This window comes from Macrobrachium nipponense, chromosome 40 (assembly GCF_015104395.2).
Source record: "Macrobrachium nipponense isolate FS-2020 chromosome 40, ASM1510439v2, whole genome shotgun sequence".
Lineage (NCBI taxonomy): Eukaryota > Metazoa > Arthropoda > Malacostraca > Decapoda > Palaemonidae > Macrobrachium > Macrobrachium nipponense.
In genome coordinates, this window is record NC_061101.1 from 3970205 (window position 1) to 3982704 (window position 12500).

At 36.3% G+C, this 12500-nt stretch overlaps 2 protein-coding genes across 3 annotated transcripts in view; one reads left to right on the forward strand and one right to left on the reverse strand.

Moving 5' to 3' along the window:
- Positions 1-12500, reverse strand: part of LOC135211813 (uncharacterized) — a 395519-nt gene that overhangs the window by 216002 nt on the left and 167017 nt on the right. The window lies entirely within an intron of this gene.
- Positions 1-12500, forward strand: part of LOC135211896 (ankycorbin-like) — a 71178-nt gene that overhangs the window by 17502 nt on the left and 41176 nt on the right. For both annotated transcript variants that reach the window (XM_064245124.1, XM_064245125.1), the window contains exons 2-3: positions 6266-6590; positions 11081-11263. In XM_064245124.1, coding sequence (XP_064101194.1) covers positions 6543-6590; positions 11081-11263 — 231 coding nt within the window. In that variant the 5' untranslated portion in view covers positions 6266-6542. The remainder of the gene's footprint in view (positions 1-6265; positions 6591-11080; positions 11264-12500) is intronic.

Below are 12500 nucleotides of genomic sequence, written 5' to 3' on the forward strand. Positions count from 1 at the left end.
CTCTCTCTCGAGGTATGAGTTGGCAATGTATGCCCCAATATACATTGATTATATTTATATTTACACACTCCCACACACACACAGTGTTGTGTTGTTTTTTCAAGAACCACTCTTATAGGGGGCAACTGGTTAATTAAATACATATAATTTTATGATATGTGAAGCAAACCAATTCAAAACTAAACAGTATATATATATATATATATATATATATATATATATATATATATATATATATATATATATATATATATGTGTGTGTGTGTGTGTGTGTGTGTGTGTCTGTGTCTGTGTGTCTGTGTGAGTGGAGAGAGAGAGAGAGAGAGAGACTAACACGTTGAATATACTTGAGCCTGAATGTGTGAATATTATACTTATTTATCATGAGCCAGCAATAACTACCGCGTGAATACTCCAACTGAATATAGTGTTCACTTCCTCAGAAGTTATCCATAAATCTACGAAAAGAAAATGGAAAGGAGAACTCCTCTGCAGTGCGTCATGCTCACATATACCATCCCTTCATATCTCGCCTACACGCACTCGGGCGCTTCCTTGCTTTCGCGGCCATTTTGGATTTTGCTTTTTCCTCTTTCCTTATTTGTAGCATTTTTAATCCTTTACCAGTTCAAAAGGTTTGCTCTGCTCCTAATCTAGGTATGATCTTTTTCGGTAGCGGAGAAGTTCCTCATTGGACGAATGGGTTGCGTACAATCTTTTTCAGTTTAGGAGAAGTTCCTCTCTGAACGAGTGTGTTGCCTACTCGCCTGTCAGTCTGGTAGCCCGAGTTCGCTCCCCACTGCCGCCAATGCCGAACCGGAGGAATTTATTTCTGGTGATTAGAAATTCATTTCTCGATATAATGTGGGTCGGATCCCACTATAAGCTGTAGGTCCGTTGCTAAGGAACCGATTGGTTCCTAGCCACGTAGATAAATAAAAAAGCTAATCCTTCGGACCAGCCCTAGGAGAGCTGCTAATCAGCAGAGTGGTCTGGTCAAACTAAGGTTAGACTTAATTCGTTATAGAAGAAAGGATGGCAGTTTTTGACAAATGGTTTTGAGATGATGTTATTTCATCGACAAAAGTTTGTGGTAGCTTACGCCAACGTAACCCCACAAAATTAGGCCACTTTTCCTGTACTTTATAGGGGCAGATAAATTGCTTTTTCCAATTTGTTAATCGTAAGCAGTTTCCATGGTGACGATTCCGTCATAGGTAACCGGTTTTTTTGTGGTATATTTTTGAATAAGTTTGTGGTGGACCACGCCAGCATAGCCTAACTAAATTAGGCCACTTTTCCTGTACTTTATAGGGGCAGATAAATTGCTTTTTTCAATTTGCTAATCGTAATCAGTTTCCATGGTAACGATTCCGTCATAGGTAACCGGTTTTTTTTGTGGTATATTTTTTTAATACAAAAATCGTATGATAAAGTCCTTAGAGGATAAAATTAGCTTCATACCTATTTCTGCTCTTTGCCCAGCATCGTCTAAGTACCTACCAGTTACACAATTCACTGCCTAGGTTAACTAAGGCACGGTGGATTTTACCATACGCACGTGAATATTTAGGCTCGGTTGGGATTCGAAACTGGGACCAATCGCTGGTGGGTTGAAAGCTCTATCCACTGGACCACGAATACTTAATTTATTTTAACAAGACGTGATCCGACCTCCAGCTTACTTTGGGCCCGTACTAAGATCTACGGTCAAATAGCGCTTTGTTTCACTAATGAAAGTTATAATAAATACCCTATATTTTATTAGAAATAATTTTTCTTTACTGTTTATCACGCATCTTATTTATTTATTTATTTATTTATTTATTGATTTTTCCTTCTAATATTTAAATCATATTATTCTATCCTAAAATCCCTGTAGCTTTAACTCAACGCAAACCACCTTTTCAGAACTTTTTAGGCTTTCCTAACAACCGCCCCCCCCCCCCCCCCACCAACAACAACAACAAAGTCGTTTGAAGGCTTACTCCCCGAGTAAGCGATAATAGTCATGTATGTTCAATCGAATCGTTTATGATTATCTAGTATATACTCAAGAAATATTTATATATAATGTTTTTACTCACAAAAAAATTCCGACATTAATCCTTATTATTATTTGAACTATCTTCTCTATCTTAAGAGAATTTCTTAATATTTTCAAGAAATAAGTCATCAAAAGCTTTCTGTCAATTCTTGCCTTCCTTTCCTATCATTTTCGCTCTTTCCTAGCGCGAGTTTTACCCCGAACGATTTCATTATTATCTAGAACGAGCGATAAATCACAGTCGTCAGAAAATCAGCGGATTTTTTTTTTATTGCGTTTCATCCAGATTTATTCCTCTCATGATGGGGTTAATGATAATGAAGGTCGGAGAGAGAGAGAGAGAGAAGCAGGCCAGATACTTATCATTTCTTCGTGGTTGTTAAGATTTTTTTTATACAAGTATTGGGGGTAGTGTAAATTGACGATAGTGAGAAATAGCACCGTATGCGGTGATATCTTTGCCTAATAACAAAGGGAAGTGTAAATAATATTAATTCTATTCATATGAATAAAAACTTGGTTATGATTTATATCAAAGCAGTTTTGTATGCTTCGCTTGTATGTTTTTTATCAGAAGAAACTGAATTTGGCAATATATCTGTTTCAGATAAGCTAATATTTAGGATAATATGATCCGGTTTCTAATTGTTCTCGTTTTGATGCCAACCATAGTAGCAGATTCTAGATCGGCATTTTGGAAAGACCAATGTATCTTGTTGATATATTGCCAAGATTTCCTGTCTAGTGAGATAGCTTAGTTATAATTAAAAGCCATTATTTATTAGATATTCTCTAAGAACGTTAATTAAAACTGCAAAAATACAATAGAACCTTATTATTATTAATAGGGCTTAGTTTTTCCAGACCTCTGGGTCTCAAGTAGACTCTTCTCGGGCTGGTTACAATAGAACCTATAAAAAACATACTAATCTGAAACGGTTGTCATGCTGGAATGTACTGCCATGTAAACACCAAATAAAGTAATATTTTCTTTTAATGCGATGACTGTTAACCATGTCACAAACAAAGGTTGGAAACTTGTTACAAACAAATGGTGCTTCGTGCGATTCGGTCTCCACTTCCAGTCGATGACTTGTTTTCAACTCGTTTGTGGTATGTTGATGACATGTTTGTGATGTGTTGATGACATGTTTGTGATATGTTGATGACATTTGTGATATGTTGCCGGCGTGTTGATGACATGTTTGTGATATGTTACCGATGTGGTGATGACATGTATGTGATGTGTTGATGACATGTTTGTGATATGTTGATGACATTTGTGGTATGTTGTCAACGTGATGATGACATGTTTATGATATGCTGGTGACATGTTTGTTATATATTGCCGACATGTTCATGATATGTTGCTGACATGTTGACCTTGTTTTTTATGTTTCCAGTGTGCTGATGACATCTTTGTGATATGTTGTCGACGTACTGATGACCTGTTTTACTGTAGCGTGGACGTACAATTGTGGAGTAATGCAGTCTGTTTTTTGTTTGTGTGTGTATTTTTTTTTTTTTTTTTTTTTTTTTTTGTTTTTTTTTAATGCAACACCAATCTTTCAGACTTTTAATCCCCCATGAAATGTAGGATTTGTTGGAAGATTAGCTCATGTCAGATCTCGTGTCCATTTTAACACGATAATTTGATAATCATTACTGCAGCAAATTCAAGGACGAATGTTTATTTCCAAACCAGGAAGGCTTGTTCCCCCCCCCCCCCCCCCCCCCCACCCCCCCACCCCCCCCCCACCCCCCCCCCCCCCCCCCCCCCACCTCCCCCCCCCCCCCCCTTTGCATGTTTGGGCAAACATGCATGAAGAAGCCTTTTTGTTGTCTGGGACGCGTGTTTGACACATGGGGTGTCAGGTGAGTTCTTTGTTACCAAACTTCCCGTGAAATTTAACTCCAACATAATCCTCGTTGCCTAACTTAGTTTGTATGTGGGCATATATATATTCGCGCATGCAACGCAAATCGTTTAATTAAATTAAAGCTTTGATGAACAATAGAAACGAATCAGACTAAGGATAATAATTAGTAATACCAAAATTAAACTGTATTTCAGGGTAAGCCATAGTTTCTGTTTTGCTTGTTAAACGTTTATATAACTATGTTCTTATGTTTTTTGCTAAGTTATTCTGAATATTCAGAGCTTTTATTCTGCCTTTTTTCGAACGCTTCACTCCTTTGTTTGTTTTTCCACTACCATATTCACTTATCACAATCCTAATTATTATATTCTCAATACTATTTTAAGTTTAATCTCTTTAATATTCATTTTTCACTGTGCAATGCATTAGTGCAATCCTGTTCTGTGAAAAGCTAAGAACTTCTGCAAAGATATTTTTTTTCTATACAACCCAGTCTTTTTATTCCTCTTCTTTCATTTTCAACTCGCCGACTCGATCTTCTTTTGTCTTTCCCCTCCCTTCTTTCACCGGTCGATCAACGCAGCCTTCGTCTACGACAGTCCTCCGTCTGAAACGAGGAGCGTGTCTGGCGGCAACAATTGGCACCCCTGAGAGACCTCCACAGTGATTGATGGTGTCCTGAGGAATCATTGAACATCAGCGTAGCCAAAGCCAGGAATGTCTTCGGAAAACTACGCCATTTCTCTTCTACATTCTTCAGTTTCTTTTCCTATATATACGCACCGCTGGCATGTGCTCCTTCCAGAAGGGAAAATGTCCCAGTAGCTACGTCAATTCTGTATGAAATATTGCCGTTTTCTTGAAAGTACGAGGGCTCCAGGCCAAGAGGTTTATGGCCCCGTGGAATGTTAATGGACTACGGAACACACCAGGGCTTGATTCGTAGGACTTTGATTTCGTGATATGGCAACACTGCGGTGAACTCTGATTGAACCTCATTAAAGTAGTTAGAGGAATGTGAGGACAAGGTTGGCCAGGCCATTAGTAGAGAACACTCTGATGAAGTGGGGGATATATTCGCAAAATGTACGACCATTAAAGATAACGACAGAGTGTAAGAGATGGGGCAGAATTAGTCTTTTCTTAGATTTTTTTATTATTAGCGAGCAAGACGAAAGGATTCCAGAATATGAAGGGTAAAGAGAAACAAGACTTAAAATGACAGTTTCAGTGGGGTATTGACAGTAATAAGCACATTGAAGTATTCATGAGAAATTTAAAGTTATGAATACTGGAAGTTCAAAGGAAACTGGTTTTTATGACTTGTTCGTAATGAGTTTAAAGCTTGGTGAATTCTAGTCAGTATGGAACTCTGAAAATAACTTGTAAAAGAACATTGTTGATAAATCAGATACTAACAGTTTCCTCATATTATTATTATTATTATTATTATTATTATTATTATTATTATTATTATTATTATTATTATTATTATTATTATTATTATTATTATTATTATTATTATTATTATTATTCTTGACCATGTAACGAAGGCCCAGTTCTGTGTACTATTGATTGTAGAATCATACGTCGTTGTCTTAAAAAAAAAGATAAAGGGTCCTGTATTTTATAGGCACATAAAAATGTGTGCCTGTAAGACTAGATATATTTTCTTGCTTTCATCATCTGACAAGTCTTTTTTTTCACAGAAAGAAAACATGAAATGTATAGACTTGGGAGCCTATATTATTACCTAGTATTGTTTGCAAAAAATTTTTAATTTAGAACTTAATTTAAATGTAGTTTTGCTTTTTAGGTGAGGTATAGTTTACTAACTATATATTTACACGCGTGCATACAGCTCTTAAGGTAAGATATTGAAAAGGAAGTGATGAATTCGTTCCAGCTGAAGCACAATGCTTCACTTAATTGCCAATTGACCTTGGGAGTTTGTATACACTTCTTTCATTTAGAAAATGAGCGTCTCCGGAGTCATGCATCTTATTGATTAAATGAGTACATTCCTTTACCACGAATTCGTCGTCAGTCTGTTTCGTGTGATGGTGATTATGATAACTATTATGAAAAGTGGGATTAGTTTTGGATTTATGCTTATTATATTTCAGGTTTCAGCTTTGTAGTGCTTTTATGTTAATGCTCCAGGACGCAATTTATGAGTATAGTGGTATCCATGTTTACAACATTGCCCTCGTGGGTAAACACGTGAATTTTCTTCCGTGCGCGAAGCGATTTTCCTTAGTCTAATATTTTTTTTTTTAATGAATGAAAAATTAGTGAGTGCATTCATAATTCACGCCTATTGTTATTTTTATTTCAGAGGGGCGTCGTTCATGAAGCAATCATATGGATCATTTCGTTGTTATGTGAAGGTGAATTTCACGATAACCGTCAACATGTGAAGTGACGAGTTCGGCTGGCGTCATGTTCGAAATGAACTTGGAGGGAAAACCAACTTGCTTGACGTAACTGGTGTAATGCAACTCACACTCATTCCTCAAGTGATTGTTCTTTTACCCAAAACGACGTGAAGAAACGACAGAAGGGAAGGGGACGTCAGAAATAGCAAATTTACGAAGCCGAAGCCAACCGTCGTCATGGGGTGCGGACTCAGTTCGGAGGCCGCCGCTGGTGTCTCTATTCCGGTGAGTAGAGCAAGAGGTTCATTTATCTAGTACCAGTATTTCGGTTTTCTTATCATTCGTAAACTTTTTTCTGTATATAACTTAATTTCCTTTTTAAAATATAGAAACCTACTATATATTTGCTGATATTAATGATGTAGAGTTGTTTTTATGTATTTCTAAATCATTTCAGGTCATTATGGTACTAAGATTTTCCACTCTCTTCTTTATGGTACTAATATTTACCACTCGCTTTCGCTCTTTCCTCTAGACTAGGATCGCTGTACGACCGTCATTTTTCAGAAGCCAGTACAAAATGCAATTTCCTTTCTTATCCGCATGGTCGATATCTGCTCTAGATAACAAATGATGATTAATGTATGTCATTTTACGTAGTCTGCGAATGTGATTTTACATAGGGGAAACCACCTCCTGAACGTCAACTGTTTCTTCACTCACCGTGTGCTTCGATAGTACCATGTCATTTACAGTAACTTATAAATTTATATGCGAAAATTTGATTTCGATGAGTCAGACGAGTCATTTGTTCGTTTTCTTCAAATCAGATTCTAATTTTAGCGATGATAATATTGTTGTTTAACAGTTAAAAAAATATTTAACATATTTTAAATATTTTTAATATTACTGTTTACGATACGACGTGAATTACTTTAAATAATGTTCTCTAACTTCTGGTTTTTTATATGAGATTCCGTATGTATTTTTATTAAATTATTTTATTTTTTTATTACACTTTATAGAACAATTTAGTCAGTGGTGGCAAGAATGCTTTTAATTTTATTAGTTATATAGAAGGACCAACCGAGATTCATTTTATCAATATTTCTAGGGCTGAGAACTAAAAGGGCCAATGTCAAAAAATGGCCGATTGTAGTTAAGTTAAGACCGTCACTAAACTAGAAATTTATCTCTGTTTCAGTGCTATAATGGCCAATGTTATAAGTTAAGCAATCACCCAAAAAAAAAAGGCTTTCGTTTTTCGTACTCACCTGAATTTTGATTAAGGAAGCAATATTTTAAATGCGTTTTTCTGAAAACATGGTTTTATGACATTGGCCCTTCTAGTTCTCACCCTAGATTTTATATTCCATGTGACTATGTTATTTTCGCGTCTAAATTCATCTCCAGTTACTAGCAGTTAAGGTTGCTCTCTCTCTCTCTCTCTCTCTCTCTCTCTCTCTCTCTCTCTCTCTCTCTCTCTCTCCTCCTCATCTCTCTCTCTCTCTCGCCTCTCTCTCTCTCTCTCTCTCTCTCTCTCTCTGAAAGTAGAGACCATTATATTTGTAGATTTAACAATGATAGCGAAAATCCCAGTAAACTTAAACTAATCATTATTCTGCGTACATCATCTAATGATGGAGTCACACACAATACCTTTGTTTATTTATTGGTAAATTTATCTTTACATTCTATGTTAAAGTTATATGACAAGATTTAATGTGGTCATGCTGTATCCAATGTATATCTGATCAAAAGAATTTGATATTTGAAAGTTTTCAGAATTTTGGTCCAGAATCTAACAGGGTCAAGATTAGTTAAGAGAACAGAAAAATGGTTCCTGGTTCCTAAGCTCTCTTCCGACAAACACAGTTGCGGGCACACTACACTTTATGGGGTGCAAAGCTTTATTCCCTTAATTGTTTACTTTACTCATTATTTACTTTAACTTTATGTCACTTCAAACTGTTTAGTTTAATTCATCTCCATTATCCCCCTTTTACAACAAAATTAACCCCGAAAAATTACAGATCTTGAATAAAGTTCAAAACAAATCTGAAATTCTTCTTTGCTGTTTACTAATGGAATCCAAGACCGAGCAACTACATAATGTAAACACGAAAGATCCCAATAAAGAAATGACGGACTAAAAAGGTGGAGCAACTCTGTGATATCTAAAGAAGGAATAACACAGTCTTCGCAGACTTTGAGGAAGTCTTTTCTGAAAAAGGAGATCATCCTTCTCGCATGCCTGGTAGTCACTGACACCATTTCGCAAGGCCACCCCCATTGCGGCGTCGTTGCCAATTTAGTGGAGCTTCACACATACGCCGATGCATTTACGAGCTGTTTCCATGAATTCTAGTTGCCATAGTAATGCAATAATGATAAAATTGCTCTAAATTGTATATATACTACAAATAGATACTCTAATTTCATTTATTTCCACGGTTTTGTGTAAGCCCTATACTCAGTTTGGAGGGTAAACAGATACCAATTGTCAACACTGCATGATTGCAATGCCTCGATTTTGCTGTTATGTTTTCCCCCCCACTATGTAAGCATTGGTTATTTGTGAATAACGGTCGATTTTTATAGAAAAAAACGTGTCAATACAAATTTTTTTTTTGAAACTGAACATAAATAATCCTGAGTTTTATTCCACTTAGTTTCCGTTCCATCTCGAATAGGCCACATGAGCCTAGGTGTGCCCGTACCAGCTTAGACCTAAGTGCTCCGTTTATGCTGTTACGTTTAGTTTACCAGCATTCCTACCGTTAATTTCAAACTCTGCATACAAAACCTGACATATATAAACCTTTTTAGTCGTGCTATTTCGTTTTTTCGTTTGCAATTAGAGTATTTTCTTAGATATTAGCATTCAAACGCATTACAGAAGAAGGCGAAGCCCGCCAAGACAGTCTAGGCGCGGGATGCGTGCGTGTTCACGGCGCATTGAAAACCAGTTTCATCCCGTCGTAAATCCGGGTATTTTGTGTGATTATTATCCCCCCCCCCCCCCGGTTAAAATTTAATCCGTTGTTGGTGTGGTGGATGTGAGTCGTCCCTGTAATGGGCGTGTGTTTATGTGAAAATATATATATATATATATATATATATATATATATATATATATATATATATATATATATATACACACACGTATATGCACGTGCATAATATTAGACTAGACTATCACTAGAATATTATATTAACGACTTCTTATCATTTTGATTTCAATTCAATAAAAGATATTACAGTCCAAATCACATATACTTGCGTAATGTTAAACATAATTAAATATATATATATTTGTGTGTATGTATGTATGTATATATGTATATAAATATATATATATATATATATATATATATATATATATATATATTAAATATATATATACATATATATATTATAATATGTGTTTGTGTTTTTAATTATGCATTTGATTACGCATTACGTTTAATAATACGAAAGCATAACTGGTTCTGAGTATAATATATATATTTGAATTACAGAAGAATCTGTAAGAAATCTTTAACATAATATTCTAAGCCAAGTTTTCAATATTTTCCCACTTCAAAAGCATTTTAGTTAGGGTCACCTCCTCAGTTATCGCATGACACCTTGCGTCTTCCCCTTCCCCTTCCCCCTGTCATCCAGATATTTTCCCTGGCCCCTCTGCGGTGCCAGACCGCATAAAAAAAGTCTATCGATATCTCATAAGCCGCTCGATATCCGAAATTATGACACACCCTAATAGGATTAGAAGTGATTTGGGAAACGTTGACACCAGGCATGATTTTTCTTATCTCTTTTTTTTTTCTTAATAGGGTGATTTAGGAGCATTGCATGACGGTATTTTTACTTTGCTAGATTTTAAGTTCAGTCTCGTAAAATGCGTCACACGTATTAGACGTTTATTGCGGAAATACGTGAGATTTTTCATAAAGGGCCAAGATCCAGACGGTTGTCAGTTTTCTAATACCTTTTTTAACAGCGTGAAATTCTTACCAGTGTTCTATTTTTAATTCCGCACAGTTTAATTGAAGAGTATTGTCGAGGCGTTGCATTGAAAATAGATGAAATGAAAATTGGAATTCTCAGAGACAATTATGGACTCGGTTAGACTTTTGTTGATAATCAGTTCTCTCTCGTAAGGGTTGCATATTGTCTTGAGTATGTTCTGTTAATGCTGTAAAATCGTCCAAAGTTTAACGGTGGGTCTTCAAGTTCATTTTTAGGAAATCAGATGCTCTTAGGATTCAATTCTGTTATATGAATGAGTGTTACTTAAATAGTCAAACAGGCAGCCTTCAAATCGGTTAGGTTAACTGAGGTTACGTCAAGTTATATTGTGATATTTCTCTCTCTCTCTCTCTCTCTCTCTCTCTCTCTCTCTCTCTACACTTGTCAACCTCAAGTGTTTCATGTACTTATTTCCAACTCCTCTCTCTCTCTCTCTCTCTCTATTCTCTCTCTCCTACTCATCTGTCGCTTCTCATCTCTTTCTCTCTCATCTCTCTCTCTCTCTCCACTTCCCTCAACCTCATTAGTATATATTCCAACTCCTCTCTCGCTCTCTCTCTCTCTCAAGCTCCTCTCATCTCTCTCTCTCTCTCTCTCTCTCTCTCTACACTTCTCAACCCCAAGTGTTTCATGTACATAGTACCTCCAACCTCTCTCTCTCTCTCTCTCTCTCTCTCTCTCTCTCTCTCTCTCCTCTCAACCTGCGACTACCTACGACAATAATATTCTTCCTCCTCCTTCAGGCGAATCCCGAGGAAGCCCTGGAGCAGGCTCTCAGGAAGGGCGACCTCCAGGCCCTAGAGGCAGCCCTGCAGACGCCCTTAAATGTCAACGCCCCCCTCAAGGACGACTCCGGCCGCGAGTCTTCTGCCCTGCACATGGCAGCCAGAATGGGCAGCTCTAGAGCGCTGGCTATACTGCTGAGGGTGAGTTGATTATTATTATTATTATTATTATTATTATTATTATTATTATTATTATTATTATTTTATTTTATTTTATTTTATTTTATTTTATTTTATTTTATTTTTTTATTTTTTTTTTATTTTTTTTTATCACAGTCCTCCAATTCGACTGGGTGGTATTCATAGTGTGGGGTTCCGGGTTGCATCCTGCCTCCTTAGGAGTCCATCACTTTTCTTACTATGTGGGCCGTTTCTAGGATCACACTCTTCTGCATGAGTCCTGGAGCTACTTCAGCGTCTAGTTTTTCTAGATTCCTTTTCAGGGATCTTGGGATCGTGCCTAGTGCTCCTAATGATTATGGTACGATTTCCACTGGCATATCCCATATCCTTCTTGTTTCTATTTTCAGATCTTGATACTTATCCATTTTTTCCCTCTCTTTCTCTTCAACTCTGGTGTCCCATGGTATTGCGACATCAATGAGTGATACCTTCTTCTTGACTTTGTCAATCAACGTCACGTCTGGTCTGTTTGCACGTATCACCCTATCCGTTCTGATACCATACGTCCCCCAGAGGATCTTTGCGTGATCGTTTTCTATCACTCCCTCAGGTTGGTGCTCGTACCACTTATTACTGCAAGGTAGCTGATGTTTCTTGCACAGGCTCCAGTGGAGGGCTTTTGCCACTGAATCATGCCTCTTTTTGTACTGGTTTTGTGCAAGTCCCAGGCATTCGCATGCTATGTGGTTTATGGTTTCATTTTTCGTATTGCACTTCCTACATATGGGAGAGATGTTATTTCCGTCTATCGTTCTTTGAACATATCTGGTTCTTAGGGCCTGATCTTGTGCCGCTGATATCATTCTTTCAGTTTCCTTCTTTAGCTCTCCCCTCTGTATTATTATTATTAATTATTATTATTATATTATTATATTATTATTATTATTATTGATTATTATTATTATGTCGGTTTTTTCTGTCCTAATGGGCATTGTTAATGAATAGACATTTAAGGTTATTATTATTATTATTATTATTATTATTATTATTATTATTATTATTATTATTATTATTATTATTATTATTATTATTATTAAGGGGGTTTAATTTGTGCTAATGGGCACTGTTGATAGATGGGCATTTTTTTCTTTTGAAAATTACATAAGTTAGTAATTGGTCATTTCTGAATTGCTATTATGAAAAATAATAACAATAATAATGTCAATTCACATTTTGCTGAAATGGTAATAAGAAA